Raw genomic sequence first — 17,055 nt, forward strand, 5'->3', positions numbered from 1 at the left:
GAACCGAATTCAATTTTGTGTTATTTTTTTTTAATGGTGAACTCGAAAATATTGGTTTTGAATTTTCTATTATTTATTTTGCTATTGGACGATTGCTTGGACCTAATTTTGACCTTACGATTGACGCTGTGGAAGTCTGGCCGTCGATCTGATGAGGCGTGGGGATGACGGACGACCTAGTGACAGTGGAAGCCGCGGCGGCGGCCACCGTGATAAATCCTCACCGAGTTCAGGTAGGCGATTCCTCAGGACATGATTTTGCAGCCGAAGTTCCATTTGGAATCTGGGGCGGTGATCTCGACCCATGTCCTGGCCGATAGGTTGGCGGTTCCAACCTTTTGCAGCGAGAGGAAGGCGATCTCCGTCTGTAATAACTCCGGCCGGCTCGATTCCAGTGCTCTCTCCTCGCCGGACCTCCTGCCGTTACCATCTCTAGTGGCCGGGCGTGGTCCCGGCTCCACCTCCGCCGCTAAGCTCGATCAACCAAGGCTCTCGACATCTCTCACAGTTGACGGAACCGTCACAAGCGGAAAGATCGTGCGGCCGCCTCTACACTACGCCACGCGTCGATTAGGGAGTGTCTGCTCGAGGGTATGCTCAGTTACTTTTGGCTCGTGTAGAGAGTAAATAGGGTTACGTAGCCACGATTGTACCAAGTCCCTTTTCCCGGAAGTTCTCTGGCGGTCATGGCTGACGCGGCGGAGGATATGCTCCAGTCCATCAGCGAGGCTTCCACCCATTGTACCGCCCAAACAACGGCCGGTAACGATTCCATCAGATCGGCACCGGATGGGTTCTGTTATTCCGGAGATTCAAAGAAACCCTTCTCGGAGGGGAACAGCTTGTCTTTGCAGTTGTTGGATGACAGCAGATTCGACGTCAAGCTCCAGCTTTGGGCTTTAAGGATACCTCGGGAGCATTGTGTAACCGTCAGCCGTCTCCTAAGAGGGTCAGTAAATCCCCGAAATCTCTGTATTTCTACATTTTTTTATCCTATTTAATTGGTCCCATCTGGAACGGTGTGGATGGGTCTTTTCTGGTTCATGGAATGGAAGGATGATAAAAGGAGCATTCACGCAATCTACCAAGATTTTAGAGTTCAAAACACTAGATTGGAATATACCGTGTCTTTAGATTGTATATGAGTGTTATATTAGCTATATAATAAACCTTAGAATGAGAAAGTTGAAATAAGTGTGGTTAGCCAACTGAGTCCTATTTATCTTCTGAAAGAACTCTTGTATAGCTTAGATTGAAAGAAGCCAGCAATTTGAAATGAGAGGGCAAAGTATAGTTGTTTAGGGGTTCGTTATTCATAGCTTTTGATAATACTGTACTTTGAATCAACTTACTCTTGCTGATTGCTAGCTAAAGAAGCATAAAATAGCAGCCTGATGGACTCAATAGTAGGTGCCTATGCATTTACAGAATGGAAAATAAGAGGAACTAACCGTGAAATAGATACAAATATTAATTAAATGATAAAAATGCTGATCATGATTGATAATGCTTAAAATATAAATAAGGGGTGCTATTTTTTAAGAAATTAAGTAAATGAGTCTAGAGTAATCACCAATATATCTTTGAGAATTAATTGAAACTTGATATTCTTTTTACAGCTCTGTTTCAGAATGACATTTCAGTGTGTTCCATCATGTTATTTGCTACTTACAATGCCTTGGCTGGTTCAATAGATCCAATATCATAATTAAACAAACTGATTCTTTGATAGTGCTAATGATTTAATCATGAATTATCAGCTATGTACAAAATGTTTCCCTTTTATATGTATAATAACACACAAAAGGTATAATAAAATTTGTGAACTACATGGACAATCATAGCATAAAGAAATTAATTCTTAGGCTAATATTACGCCACCATGTAACATATGAAAAATTATTTCTTTTACTTTGTTGAACTAGTTGGTGATGTGTTTTCTTCTTTATGCAGATACTTGATTGACAAAGCGCGTATTAAACCCATTGTTGAGGATCCAACTAGCCAGAAAAACCGATTCATCATTCTATCTGAAAGTATTCAAAATCCAGGCGAGGCTTTATGTCTAATTCAGCTTCAGAATCCTGTCAATTTGCTTTAAAGTTTGTCTACGTTTTTGTAACTGAATAATCCATTTCTAGTATTCTCCTAGTTATGTTTTTACAAAACTTAACCTGATTAAACTGCTTTATTGTTTCATTAGGTAAAATCTTAGTGCTGTAGAACATTCAAATTGGTGTGGTCTGAGGATCCAATCAGGAGCATCACCTAGAATTGATGTTAAATATATATTCCTGGAATTTGTTCAAATATGCAGAAGATTTTGCATATTGATTACATAATCAATCCACTCATTTCTGTATTTTTTTTTGTCTATTTCCACTGGGTTTTAGTTGCACTTATAGCTCTAAATCTAGGGTTAGTACTAGATACAACTTGCAATCTTTTTTTTTTTTAAATTTTCTGCTGGCCTTGTGTATGCATATATACATGCCAGAACTTGTAGTTGTAGATCTAAATTTATACCCCAAAGCGGTAAATAGGTTTCAACTTTATATGACTATTTGTTAACATCTATAGGGGTAATTATTTCATCATTACACATATTCTTTGACGACACTTCTTTAATCATAACACCTGTCTTTGATCAAAGTGGATGCTTTGCTCACCTATCTATCAAAGAATAGTTGCCTTCTGTGGGTATTGACTTCATTATCTTTCCTTCCATTTACATAACTTTTCCATGTATGCTGGGTCAAAACACCTTGTGCATGGGTATCTTGCTGCATCATGTTTTCAAGGAAAAACAGTTACTATTGCCTAATCCTAGGAATCACAAATTGAGTGCCTCTTCCTTGCTCACTACAAGAATGTGTAAACTTTGGTTAAGATTTTCCCGAATAAAAGATGAGGCTATGTTGGGTTTTCTTTCAACAACAATAGCTATTGTACTTTTAAGAAACAAGTAACTGTTACAAATATGCAATCAAATGGTGGATACTTTGCAATTTATTTCTTCATTTACAAGTAGCCTGGCTGGTTCTACTGAGTCTATTTGGTTCTGCCTGCAAATGGGGCAGTTGAAATTAGGATTTGCTACACATTGATTTATTTGCAGGCATCTCAGGTCTGCATACGATCTTCTATTTGCAAATCCATTGTAGTTAGGACATAGAAAGTTGTTAATGCGACTACTCCTTGAGATGGTCATGTGTTATTTTTTAAATCTGATATCATTTTTCTTATAAATTCAAGATAGTATAAAAATAGAAAATATAATATTGCTAGTATGTTATTTTTTCACAAAATATTGAAATTACTATTAATCTTGCCTAGAAATCATGGAAGGATATGCTTTGTACAGTAGCACAGCCTGACCACAATAATGATTATTGAATTTAAAACAAACATTCAAATATGCCATTTTAGCTTTGTTTACATGTTTCACATCAATAAGATGTCATTAACAATATTAAATTAAAAGGTACATTAATAGTAACAAAAGATTTTTTTTATTAAGACTTAAAATAACTGGCAAAAATATATTATTAATTGTTAGTATACTCTTGTTTAAAGACGTGTCTATTCTAGCATAATGTTATAGTTTTTTCTCTTAATTTAAAAGTATAAAAAGAACAAAAATGTCAATATCAAATATCTTAATGTATAATAATTTTATCATATATGAGAACTCCCATTGCAAATATTAGTTCCATTTACATGCACCTAGACACTCTAGTTAATAATATCATTTACACCATTTTCTTTTGCTTTCAATTGGTATTTGCAGGCATTACTAATTCAGGCAACCTAAGGTCCTCTATACGAGCATATTCTCATGAGTTAGAATTGACAGTTTTGTCTTATTTCAATTACAGATCTATCTGAGATTCCAAGTCATCTGCTGGATTCACTTAAGGACACATGCAATGTTGAAGCAGTGCCACATGAATTAACATTAGGATATTCTTATTGGGGTGCTGGTAAGTTACATGGGGCACATGGTTCTTTGGTAAAATTCTAGTTTTATCCTTAGTTTGTGATGATTGTTAATTTTAGCTCCATGTGTGTTTTCTCTGTGAATACCTTTATGGCATAGTGTCTTTTTCAATTTTACGATCCTAATACATTGTGTATTTGACATCTTCTTACTCAAAATTTTGATTTACGATCCTCATTTTTTTGTAACCTTCTATCTTATTCTTTTCGACTCATTCAGTCCCATATTTTACAAGGTGACCTTGAGAGGCTGAACCCCTTGAAAATTCTCAAGCTGCTAGACTCCCATCTTGTTTTGTTTCAACAATGTATGATAAAGAACAGAATGAATATTCTATTCTTGCCTTTTATTTTCATATAATTTTTCAAAACATCCTCTAAATTTTCACTATTGTCAAAATATCCCTAGGGTTTCCCTTCTCTCCTCAAAACACCCCCTCTTTGTTAATACCTAACGAACAGATTAATGACAGAGGCAAGGGTGGTTGAGGCTGAAGAATTCATGCAAGTTTGAGTGCTAATTTTGCCGCTGAAATTTTCAACATCGCATACATCTCAGATGCTCTTCATCAACGAGAATGTGATAGGCACAGATGGCCTCCACCTTGATGGCCACTGCCCACAACTTTCATCACTCTATCACCTTCATCTATTCACTCCCCTTTGTCGACCGATCCAATCCACAAACCACACAACTATGTGATAGGCATTGCCACCACTTCACCAACTATCACTGTCTACCTTTGCCCACTCCCATCCATTGCTTGGTTTCCACCTCTCCTCACTGTCACTGCCCTCTACTCTCTTAGTCTCTCTCCTTCGCCACTTTGGTAGCATGCTACTTAATCTTACTTGCAGTAGCTGTCACCCGCCACTTGCACCACCACTGTTCAGTGTCTACTTGCTTACTGCCTTCCACCACCACTATCAATTTTATGGTCCCTTATACCAGTGTTATTATTGACACAAAATTTTCTCAATATGAGCTATTTAACTCATTCTAGAGGAGAAGACTCTTCCTAGCAATCCTTATAAGGTAAATCTTGTTATTTGAATAATTGAATGTTCCACTGAACTATTGGAGTGTAGTAGTGCCATGAAATTATAAGTTTGAAGCACAAATTATACTACAATGAATAAACAAAATCACTTGTATAATTTGTGCTTCAAATTTATATTAAAGATGAAAGAGATTGAGACCATGGTTTAAAATTTCATGTTGCTTCTCCTGATATGTGTGAGGCATGTGGTTTCAGACTCTCAATGAGAAGTGGAACTCTTTTTCTAACAACATGTCAAATTCACCATTTTTACATTGCTAGTGGTTGGTCAAAGGCTTTCTCAACAATGAAGAAAATTTGACAATACATTCCTAGTGGCTGGGAAGGATGGCAAGGCGGCCAACAACATCTTTAGCATGGTTGACCTATGATCTAAATATTATTTTCAGGATAGACAATAAAAAGATGCCAAAGATACTAGGTTGACAAACATGATATTTGATCCATTTGGCACCATCCTTTTTTCATGAATATCCTTTTTGTTGTTGCAGTTTGCCGTTGCTACCATAGTTTTGGATTGGTTTTCTTTAGCTATCATTTTTTCAGCTTTAGTCATTCAACTAAATTGTGAAGGTTGAGAATATTTCTGATCATATCTTCTTCTTCGACTGCCATATGTTAGTTTTTCTTCTTGTTTCGCAGATCATATTTTAAAGCAAATACTACCCTCTGGAGTGGAGGTGCCATCTTCTTTTGAAACAATAGTTAAGTTTCCCTTAGCATAAATCACTCTACTTGCATTTGTTCAATTTACAGATAAATGTCACTCATAAAGCTGATTTCAGTAGATTAAATTTGTTTTTCTTCTACCTTCTTCAATTTTTTGGTTATATTAACAATGTTTGTATTTCCTCAATCTACAGGACATATTGCACATCTCAATTTAACAGATGACGTTCTTCCTTACAAGGATGTCATCGCAAAGGTTATCTATGATGTATGTCTTATCTAACTCAATTTATTGTATTTATCGATCTTGTTTAGGTTTCTACATGCTAACAAAGTTATCAAATTCGACCATGATACTTTGATGTGGTTGGCAATAGGATTTAAGTTAGCATACATAATGTGTGCAGCAATTTAGAATAGTGCACATTGAGCTTGTGAAGCCTATGTAATGCAATTAATTTGGTTTTTGCTCAGTGGCTTGATGACATGAAACAAGGTGGACTCATAGGCATGGAGGATCAGATAGCATAGAATGAGCTTGTGAGAACTTGGTGCATTTGATGGATTAGAGATCTAACACGAGGTGGACTCTGGGGCATGTACCATTGAGTTGTCGTGTTGCTATCATAGTGATTGTGTGCTCAAAGGCTCAGTAGCCTGGAACAACGTGAATTCGTAAGTATGGATGATTTGACATAGCACGAACTCAGAGAGCTTGGTGTTTGGTGTGTTTGATGGATCAGAGGTATGAAAGCTACAATATATTACGAGGGAATTGTAATCTTGAAGGTTTTTTTTTTTTTTTTTGGGGGGGGGGGGGGGGGTAACATAATTGTAACTGATGTATTTAGCTAGATATGTGCAGGCTACCTATTGGCTTGATTGCAAAGCCTTCAGCTAGGGGACTATTTGTCCTAAGTATTTTACAACTTTGCTTAGATCCCTGGACTTTATGTAAGCTTATAGTAGGTGTAAGCTGAGTGAAAGAGGAACCACCCAGGATCCAGTCGACATCCTACTTCTATTGTAGTCAATTGCCTTTAAAACACTATCTGCCCCTTTTGATGTGTTAGAATTACGTTCCTAAAACTATTCAGTCAATTCTCATTATCAAATTTCTTCTGTGTCATTGCATGGCTTTCAATTATTTATTGTTTTATTTCTCTAACAAACTTAGAAGGGTGTGTTCAAACAATATCCCAAAAGTGTGATAATGCAGGAGCATCTACTGAAAAAACAAACCACTGATGAGTGGCTAAGATGAATTACTATTTTTTGTCCATTAGATATTATATGATGACACTTCATATATAGCAGAACCAATCCCAATTAGTGAGTGGTAGATTTCCCATTTCTGCTTTTATGCTGAATAGGACAAACAAAATTTCTTTTATCAATATATAACATGATTGTGTTACATGTATAGCAATTTTTGTTGCTCTATAAGAAGAGAGAAGACTCATGGCAATTGATAATTAAGATTGAATAATAAGAATTGTTGGGAAACTGGGACTAGAATGTCTTATTAAACATTGCTAAATATAAGCATTATCTTTGTTTGTGTGTTAGTGCTCCTAGGTGAATACAAGATGACAGCTATTCTCGTACAGAAATTGTCCATATAGTTGTTGGATTAGCACAGTTCGGTCTTCTGATTTTGTAATATACAAATGTCTTTTAGAAGCATTTGGATATTCTATCCTTCGTTCCTCTGTAGATGTGAAAATTCATTATCTACCTAAGTTGCTCTCTCTATTTTATTTTTTGGCTTCACTAATTTCTTTATGCAATGCTGCTCTATGCAAACTTGTTCTACAATGATATACATATATCTTTTAACTTTTCTGTTACTTTGGGGAAAAGTAATTTTTACTCAAGTATTTTATTTATTAGGATTCTTTTTGACTATTTGCTCCCTCTCCTTTATGAGCTTACAAATTTTAGTTAACCTAATATTTACATTTACTTGCAGAAAAATCAGCCAAGAATTCGGACTGTGGTGAATAAAGTTGGGACCATAATGAATCAGTTTCGAGTGCCAACTTTTGAAGTCCTGGCAGGAACGACTGATATGGTCACTGAGGTTAAACAGTATGGTGCTACATTTAGGCTTGATTATAGTTTGGTCTATTGGAACTCAAGACTCGAACACGAACACATACGATTGATTTCACAGTTCAAGAGAGGAGAGATAATATGTGATATGTTTGCTGGAATAGGTCCCTTTTCAATTCCAGCAGCTCAAAAAGGTTGTCTCGTTTTTGCCAATGACTTAAATCCACATAGTGCTAGTTATCTACAACTAAATGCTAAGATCAACAAGGTAGAGGATTATGTTTTTGTACATAACATGGACGCAAGAGATTTCATACGGCATTTGATGACATTTCCTGGTTCCGAGGGCACAATTAAAACTGCAGGAACTGTTTCAAATGCCGATCATGTTAATGCGCTATTGACTAGCCAAAAACAAGGTTGGGTTATTGTTACAAATGACACTTAAACCATGATCACATATGCATTTCCCCAATTCTGATAGTAATTATGCACCATTTTACAGTTGGTGTCGAAGAAACACTTGATGCAGCCAATGATCATTGGAATTGTTTGGATCATGCTTCAAAGGATGAATTTTGTGCTACTAAAAGACAGTTCGATAGTACTGGTGAGGGTTTTTTTAATGAAGTTTATGGGGTATTTCTCTTTTTGCTTTTGAGTTTTGCATAATTATTTTTTTTATTGTTGTGGAACATCAAGCCATCCTGTTTAACTATCATTAGACCCAAAGATCAACAGCAATGCCTATCAGCTGCAACTTCAACCAATGGGGTTGCTGCTGAGAGCCTGATACACTGTTTTTACAGAGATTGCTATCACTATTTCCTACATACGTGCAAGATAGTTTTGTAGACATAGAGTTACCTTTTGGTTTTTGAGAGGCATACAAGTGTGAATACACAATTCTGGTTCAAATCAAATTAATACCTAAGAACTTCAGTTTCATTCCTCAAAAGGATTTGGACATCAGTTTGTTGTGGCAACTGACGACCAACACAACTAGTTGCATTTGAAAATTCCTGTCGAGTTTGTAAGTCTACTAGAGTAGTAAGGGATTTTTTCTGATGCATCTTCCTGAAGATGCTTTTGCTGACGACAGGGTTTCTGGAAAATGGGAATATCACAAAACGAAAGAGAAGCCTCCCTTTGACTGAATCCAGGCCATGGGCGCATGTGGATCATGTGATCATGAATCTTCCTGCTTCTGCTTTGGAATTTCTAGGTGACTATTGTTCTTACCAATTTCCTTGAGTATGAATTCAGTAGTGCACAGAACCTATTGGTGCAATATATTTCAAAGATCCTTAAATTTGGCGAGACGTCATGTGTCATGCATATATATGTTTTCTATTCATTAACTGTTGAAGGCATTTCACTCCTGTGTTTCTTTTGCAGAAATATCTGATGGTAGGTTGATCTGAGATCTGCCTGTAAAGTTTGCTATTTTCAATGTTTCATGCATTTATAGTTAAATGCTTCTTTCTTGTTTGTTATTTACCCCTTTGAAAGCATAAGACAGGCATCGGTAGAATAATGAATTCCCAATCTTTGGTATGGGAAGGATATGGCTTTAGATATGCCCAATGGGTACAGGTATGGAAAGTGAAAAAATACTGGTCACTCAGCCCATTGACAGTCCTTGTCCCCTCACTTGATCGTCATGGATTAATTAGATTCTACTTAGACCATAAAATTCAAGGTCTTGTTGCTGATTAGTGGCTCACACGTCAACTGTGGCCCAGCCCTCAAGCGGTGGTAATTGACAATGCCCAAACATGGAATCTGGTGCATGTCCTATGTGTTTGCCTCCATGCAAGAAGATATGTATAATGTATATACGAATTCTCCAAGGCCAAGTGTGGTTAGCTGCTTGGATGATGACCTGTCCACCTGACACATCTTCATTATGTGTTCAGATTGCCCTTCTCTGTGATTCTTTTTTTAAGTGGTGACTGCATCTGTAAACTGGCACATGCCTTTTTTCCTGACATTCTATTTTGCCTGTAGTGCCTCTCTGTTTACCACTGCTATCACAGCCACCTATATGGCCATCTCATGGCCTATCCTTTGAATTGATTGATATCCTGCCCAATCATAATTGGAACCCTCTTGGATTAATGGAGGTCTATTGGCTTCACACTCAAGTACAAGAATGAAGGGAATTAATGTTGCATCCTTTGTTAGGTCCAAACAGTATAAAAGTGCTGCTCAGCACAACTTCACATCAGCAATTCAACTTTATCTCTGTTATTCTATAGGAATTGATGGATCAACGCGAAGAAACAAGGATGATAGCATTCTTTAAGTAGCTTACTTATCAGGTTGACACCCATCTGTGAGTTGCTAATATTATGGGTGTAGGAGCACTGGAGAATCATATGCATGGTTGTTTTGTCCATGTATAAAAAGTTGTGGGGTTATTTAGGACTTAGGAGCCATGACAATCTTACTCTTATTGTCCTTGTAATTGTTATATTTATATGAGGGAAAAATGAAACATAACACACTTTTGCTTGGCTTTGCATATTCTTTTCTTATACATATTCTATTGAGATCTTGAGTTCCCTCATTGTCCATAGACTCTATGAATCAGCCACAGAATTGATCCACGACACATTCTGCATGTGGTTCTTGTATAATGTCTGTTGAGTTTGGGCAACATATTTGTTGCATGCTGGCTAGGTAGTTTGCGAGCTATGGCAATGCAAGCTATTTGATGTGGCTTAAACTCACGTCATAGTAGTCCATGCTCTATAGCCAAGCTAATTATTGATCTGGGATTTCACTTTCAGTGACACATGGAAATCACATTGTATGTAAGTGTTGCCACTATGCAGCAAACTTTAATGCTTCAAGCATTAAAATATGGCATTGCTTGTTACTTTTATAAGGATCTCCTGTTCAGAAGTAATGGTTTACTAGAGAAACTTGCAAGCCTATACTATGTTGAACTATAATCACACAGAACAGCTAAGGTTCTTAACAATCACGAATGGACCAATATTTAAAAAATTCACATCCACTGAGGTTATTTCTCAATGAAGTTACTTTGGCTTCTTTTTTGTGTTTGCTTTAGGTTATTTTAACTTGCTTTTATGTGAAATATCACAAATATCTTAAGTTATACATAAACTTCTATAAATTTATGCACTCTCTGAATGGTCTGGTAGATGTCTTCAAAGGCCTTATTCAGAGGGAACAATGGAGAGGGCCTTTACCCTGGATCCACTGCTACTGCTTCATGCGAGCAACTGAAACAAAAGAATCAACATTAGCTGTGAGTAGCTCCTTGCCATATGCAGTTCAGTTAATTACAAATTTGTACCATTTACTGCCATACATTCGACTATTAGGTAGGATTTAATTGTATGTGATCCAATAAGAAAGTTTTGGCCATTTTCTTTGCAGAAAGCTGAGGCTTTTTTGAGTACTAGAATACCAGAGCCATTTTTTCATCGGGTCAGAGATGTTGCTCCTAACAAGGTATAATATACTTTAATTGCTGCTTTAAAAGTAGATCTTGGTATTATGGAACATCACTGATAACCTTGTAGGAAAGGTACATTCAAGCTATCCCAGATAGTTCATGTATTGAAATGACATTGAATCTTAATATTGTGGAATTTGGAACAATTTTTTTTAGCTTTTTTTACATGGGTAATACCTGATCCAGCAAACCTGGCGTGGAAGTCCTACCATAAAGTTAAGGTGCTACTGCCCAGTATTTTCTCAAGAAATAGATGTGGAGTTAATTAATGTGTGGATGTAATGGAAAACTTATTTTTGTGTCACATTTTTCATATTGATATAGACATCACTAACTAGATATTGCGGTTTATGAATTCTGTCAAACCATTACTTCAATATTACAATAACATCTCGATCGTTATTTTCCAAGCCGGATCAAGTACATTGCAAATATGTTCACTACTATGCACCCAAGTATCCATGTTCATGTTAATGTTATTACATTTTATAAGTTTTCATATTTTTTTTAGTTGCATAACCTTTTCTTGCCAATTGTCGTTTTCAGGTAATGTATTGTTTAAGCTTCAAGTTACCTGCAGATGTATGTTTCCAAGGTGTCAGTGGTACTTGAGGTCCATCGGCACTGAATGACTACTTGATAAAGAGAAAATGCATATCAGTCAGTTCTCACTCGCTCATCTCTGATTTGTTTTTATTTTTGGGAAGTTTTCTCGTAACATATATGGATGTAAGTTTCTGAATAGCTATAGTTTATGTGAATTGCACAAGGAAATTTCAAAACTGGCATGCTTCTGAGGCTATCATTGATTTTAATTCCATCGCCTTTTGTTAAAATGTTTTTGTGAACAAAACGGTTGCATCACTCTTAACAGAAGTCGATCTTATTTCTTATATCGTGGTTGGCTGGTTCCTGGGGTACTACTGTCTTCTTCCATTATAGAAAAGGTAATGCCTGGACACGTTACAAGAATTAGGTACAAGCCTCATTTGTTTGTTATGTTATACAAAAATGCAGAGATACTGTGCAACAATTTTATTTACACTTTCCCAATGCAAAGTTTTACAGTATATCATATTAAAAGAGAAAAACAAGTAAAAAAAAATCTTGGACGTCGAGGGCATCAAGTTTGAAAATCTTTCATCAGTATGGAACTTCTATTCTGATTTGTCATATGTTGTTGAAATTTGAACGTCTGTTTGAACTTAGAATTGTATTTCTATGGTTCTAATGTACCTCCAACTTTTCTAAAGTTATTTGTGCGTCTATTGGACTCTGTAGAAGTTGGTTGAGGCCTTACAGAGATATCAGAAGAATGCGATCCATCATGGTAAACAGGTTCAGAAATCAAAATCAAAACAATAGCTACCATGATTGCTGAAAGAACCGTCATTGCAGTCCATGTCAAGGTAACATAATACTTCAACGGTTTGCATTCTTCGATAAGGATCCTGGAGAACGCATCACCAACCAACCGACAATTCGCGAGTCTCTCCATGCGAGGAAATCCATCAAGTATATTCTGCATGGAGCTCGTGTAGACTTGCACTCTTGTGTACTCGGCGGATGATAAAAATTCTCCATGGCTGCAAGAGCCACCACCATCCGAGCACGTATATTTCTTCAAGATCTTGAAACAGAAAATATAAATATATATATATATTAGCTTAGAACATGAGCAGTACATAGAATGAAAAGTAAAATGTCTAGTGGTAGAAGAAGAACGTTTGGAGAGTATGCAAGAGAAAGAAATTACCTGAGGAATATCTCCTATTTTGATTGTGTTGGAAGAACAGTTTGCTGGTTGGTAAGAATACTCTGGTGGTCCAGTAAAGGGGTTGCAAACATACTCCAGGTCTGGAAGAGACAGTGATTTCGCTGTCGATATGTTTGCATTTACCTGCACATTTTGCAAGTGTAGTAGCTATTAAGAACTTGATAACCCATGTTAATCCTTATCGTTTCATTGTTTCTCTCACCAAAAGATTTATTTCTTTGGCTGCTTAACTTAATTTCGCTTACATTACGAACTCTTGATAAGAAGGAGCATCCACAACAAAGACAGGCTTTTAAGACCAGTTTGCATGCGCTGAAAGGGATTATCAAGGTAAAAACATAATAAAGTTTGATACCTGGTCAATGGTATCATGGATTCCTTGTCGGATATCATGTAGAAAAATATTAGCTGACAGTTGCTCACTGCATTGCAGGATTGAGCTTAAGGTGCTATTTTGAGGATTTTGTTGATATTCCTCTAATGCTGCACAGGTATCACCAGAGAACCTGTAAATTTTGGGAAATTAACTCGATCATAATTGTGAAAAAAAATGCTCATGCACAGTAGCATTTTTTACGTACTTAGATAGGAAGAAATATATCCCAAAGAATACCCACAAGACAAATGTAAGTAGCCAGCAAATGATGATAGACCTGTCAGAGTAGAAAGTTAATGTTGGATATTACATTAGAAATGCGAATTGGATTTTAGGAGGATCTTTATGATCTCTGTTATTTTACAGTGAGATCTGAACTCTTTAACTGAGTTGACAACTAGTTAAGTTTGCCTACTTACAGGTAAAAAATCTGGTGAAGTCTTAGTCTCAGAGGCCTCAAGACTGCAACAAGGAAATAAAACAATTAGATATCAAATTAATGTGGTAAAAGATGGTTAAGGCAAGAAATTTGCTTATTTACCAAGCACTGCAAGAAGAACTATAAGATTTAGCACAATGATGAAGATGGTCACCATGTTCCTGCAAAATGCACCATTGCAAATGTTATTTCAGATAACAGTTTCATGTGAATCATGTTCATTTCCCTCTTTATGTAGTGTTCAGTTCTTACAATATGCCAATTGCCCTATCGACCAGTCGCATGCTCTTCTCAGTCTTTTGCTGCATGTTTGCAGCTTCGTCGTTAAGAATTTGAGACCTGGAATTCAAATAGCTGGATCCTTCAAGGCTGCCATATTGTGCTGCAACACTTTCCATGTCGCCTATTGCTTTTGTCACATTGTTTATGGTTTGTGAAGCCTCTTGTGATGTTTCTACGATGAGGTTCTTGATCGATTTCACTCTTGAATGAAACTTAGAGCTTCCACCAAGCACCATACCGGATGCTACTCTGCATATTGACATTTTTACAACAGTAATCCGATAGTAAGATTTATTTATTTATTTTTGGATAAATATTCTCATTTCATAATAACAGGCTTACATGGCGAGGCATGCCAATATGATCCCAAGTACCATTGCCCAGACAAGGTGTCTCTTAGAACAAGGGTGTTCTTTCTTTTGCTTCCTTTCCATCTTGAGCAAAATAGTCCCTCGTGCCACAAGAATGCAAGCATACAAAAAGCCACTGAGAAGCCATATTGTGCCGATAATGTACCCATATCTCCCTGTATAAATTGTAGACTGAAAAAGGGAAAAAAAATCATATTTTTCAATATCTGTTCAAGTTTATACAGTGGCTAATGTGATTTTAACTTAGACTAAAATAAACGAACGGTGTTCAATTCATAAGCCATTTTTAGTGCTTTAACAAGATAGAGAGGGAACAGAGATTACACTCCAATAATGCTTGCTTGTGATGCTGTAGCCACCCATGTACTTTTTGAAGCCATTCAAAGGATCAACTCTCTGTGTCCTTGCTGATAATCCTCCTCCTACTTCCGCATTGTTCTTGTCTTCGATCGAAACTCTTTCTTTTAAGAATAAAAGGAGAGGAAAGGTCAATCAATCACCAGTAATATGAGAACATTCTAATATGAGATGCAAATCCAATTTGAACAAAGAACTAACTTACCTGTCTCAGTGACAGAAAGCCCAACTGCCTCCTTACTGCTGAAAGAAGTGGCTGGAACTGCTGCTTCACATCTTAACAGTGAGGCCAAGGAAAACACAAGCATCGTAAATCGGCACATCATTGGCAATCCCATTCTAGTGTTTTAAAACCTATACAAACCCTGATTGAGAGTATTAGACACCTACAATTCCTGATAGAGCATTATATATTCCTTCTGAGATCAGGGAGAAACACTGTCAGTAAAAGGTGGGGAGGACAGCGTATTAATTTAAGCTCATGGCATACACGTTTGAGGTCATTCTTATTGAGTGGGGCAACAGAATGTCATGAAAAGTTCACTTCTTGGGCTGCTTCAGGTGTGCAATAAACATGCAAATGCAAACAACAAAAAGTGAGCTTTAGCGGAAGTTTATTAACTTTTAGATGAACTGCACCTTTAAAAGATTAAGCTAGTGCAGTAGGATAGAACTGATCGACAGGCTTACAAGCCATGAGATGGATTATTGTTAGGGAGAATCAATTGCTACGAATTTTTTGAGGTTGATAAAGAAAAGTCCGGAGTGGGTATACATTTGAGAATACTTGAAAATTGGAAAAACTCTAGGGAAAAGCAATTTTCTGGATATATAATTAACCAACAAAAAACATGCAAGAAATTGAATTGAAGTTTTTTTTTGGGAAAAAAGAAGTCATGATAATGTCTCTCAAAACTATTTGATAGGTTTAATTACAAGCAAGATGTTAGGGCCAAATGGTGTATAAAGCATGATGCAGATTTCAAGTATGTTAATAAAAAGTTGAGAGAAATTAATCTCACTTACTCTCAAACTTCAGCCCGATTGCCAACAGTGAAGCAAACTTCAAGCAGGAAATCAAACTCGCATAATTAGTATCTCCTTTCTTCTTCCGGGGAACAACAACAGGAAGAGGCAAAGCAAAGCTGCTCTCTTTCTCTCAAACCAACATGATATCCCTCAAAAGAGACAAAAAGCATTACATGCCTTAGCACCTCTTTTGCCACTCAAATCTATCTTCCTGCAGAATTCTCATCTTTCAGGAGCTCTCCCTGAAGCTTAAATGCCCAAGAGCAGAGAGACCTTGTGCCGGTCATTATAGAGCAGCGAGAGTCCTGCCTCTCTAGTGTAGCTCACGCAGTCAAACCTTATGAACTAAGAAATTAACGAAGCCCAAACGAGTAAAAGGAGGCGGCTGGAGCCCTTTGCAAAGACCTTTTTTTACTATACTTGTGTGTCTGTGTATATACATACTCTCGAGCGTTGTTGATGTGATTCTTTCCTTCTCTGCAGCGTGTGAATTGTGATGCAAAAAGAATGGAAAACAAAAGGTTGAGCTAACCTTTATCCTTTCCTTTCGGCTATGCATCCCTTCATGACCACTTCACCGGCGATAAGTTTCTTTTTTGTTTAGAAAAATATCCTCTACGTGTTTTGATGTTATGGAAGCGTATAAACAATAACTTTGCCATAAAAAGTTGCCGTTTTGATGGAAAAATATCAGGACATGTGCCCAGGTGAGAGGGTCTGGTGGAGGACTTCTTTGACTAATCTTTTGGTATGTGACCAAACGAAGATTTCGTGGGGTGGGCATCAGATCGATAGACTTTGAGCAGTTTGGCGGAAAGATTGCGTTGAAGTCAAAAGTGTATGACTTTAAACTTGGGGACAGAGTTTCTCACTATGATTTTTTTATTAATAATTAACTGATTTACCTACTGATAAATTTTATTTGAAATACAATTTATACACATTTAAAAGTTAATTTCTAAAATATCTATCCCATTTGAAATTTAAAAATTCCTATATTTCTTTGGATGAAAATGAGTTAGAAGGAAATAGAGAAGGGAAAAAATATTTTATTTTATTTTCCAATTTCTCTAGTTGAATGGGAAATAACATTAATCAACACTACTACTGTTTCTTTTGATAACAAAAACAATTTAAAAATATTAAATAT

At 36.6% G+C, this 17,055-nt stretch overlaps 2 protein-coding genes across 3 annotated transcripts; one reads left to right on the forward strand and one right to left on the reverse strand.

Annotated features, from left to right (window-relative positions):
• The first annotated feature begins 354 nt into the window (after nt 1-354).
• LOC141840187 (tRNA (guanine(37)-N(1))-methyltransferase 1) lies at nt 355-12,062 on the forward strand. 2 transcript variants are annotated; one of them, XM_074728097.1, is made up of 11 exons: nt 355-949; nt 1,954-2,051; nt 3,879-3,983; nt 5,703-5,763; nt 5,922-5,997; nt 7,702-8,203; nt 8,290-8,394; nt 8,887-9,009; nt 10,958-11,064; nt 11,196-11,270; nt 11,821-12,062. In XM_074728097.1, exons 1-11 carry the CDS (start codon nt 687-689, stop codon nt 11,884-11,886), a joined length of 1,581 nt encoding a protein of 526 aa, XP_074584198.1. In that variant the 5' UTR covers nt 355-686; the 3' UTR covers nt 11,887-12,062. The 2 variants fall into 2 exon arrangements, with proteins under 2 accessions (XP_074584198.1, XP_074584199.1); XM_074728098.1 differs by having other exon boundaries at nt 5,922-5,985.
• Nucleotides 12,063-12,493: 431 nt separating this feature from the next.
• LOC141837176 (uncharacterized) lies at nt 12,494-15,265 on the reverse strand. The gene is made up of 10 exons (XM_074724624.1): nt 15,082-15,265; nt 14,844-14,980; nt 14,491-14,690; nt 14,119-14,397; nt 13,969-14,027; nt 13,847-13,889; nt 13,633-13,704; nt 13,407-13,557; nt 13,031-13,174; nt 12,494-12,904 (listed from the first exon to the last, which is right to left on the reverse strand). The coding sequence occupies exons 1-10, from the start codon at nt 15,212-15,214 to the stop codon at nt 12,494-12,496; spliced, it is 1,629 nt and encodes a 542-aa protein (XP_074580725.1). The 5' UTR covers nt 15,215-15,265.
• Nucleotides 15,266-17,055: the final 1,790 nt, after the last annotated feature.

The sequence above is a fragment of the Curcuma longa genome, chromosome 11 (genome assembly GCF_044706935.1).
Source record: "Curcuma longa cultivar G26 ecotype Majalengka, Jawa Barat chromosome 11, ITB_CL_G26_1.1, whole genome shotgun sequence".
NCBI classification, from domain to species: Eukaryota; Viridiplantae; Streptophyta; class Magnoliopsida; order Zingiberales; family Zingiberaceae; genus Curcuma; species Curcuma longa.

What these genes read in the sequence shown, in the direction of transcription:
- LOC141837176 (XM_074724624.1), bottom strand. Translation starts at nt 15,214, where the DNA reads ATGGGATTGCCAATGATGTGCCGATTTACGATGCTTGTGTTTTCCTTG. An exon ending in AGTTCTTCTTGCAGTGCTTG is followed by an intron (nt 13,890 to 13,968) that starts GTAAATAAGCAA and finishes TCCTTGTTGCAG; the next exon opens with TCTTGAGGCCTCTGAGACTA. An exon ending in CTTCACCAGATTTTTTACCT is followed by an intron (nt 13,705 to 13,846) that starts GTAAGTAGGCAA and finishes CTACTCTGACAG; the next exon opens with GTCTATCATCATTTGCTGGC.
- LOC141840187 (XM_074728097.1), top strand. Translation starts at nt 687, where the DNA reads ATGGCTGACGCGGCGGAGGATATGCTCCAGTCCATCAGCGAGGCTTCC. An exon ending in ATATTCTTATTGGGGTGCTG is followed by an intron (nt 3,984 to 5,702) that starts GTAAGTTACATG and finishes CTTGTTTCGCAG; the next exon opens with ATCATATTTTAAAGCAAATA. An exon ending in TCGCAAAGGTTATCTATGAT is followed by an intron (nt 5,998 to 7,701) that starts GTATGTCTTATC and finishes ATTTACTTGCAG; the next exon opens with AAAAATCAGCCAAGAATTCG.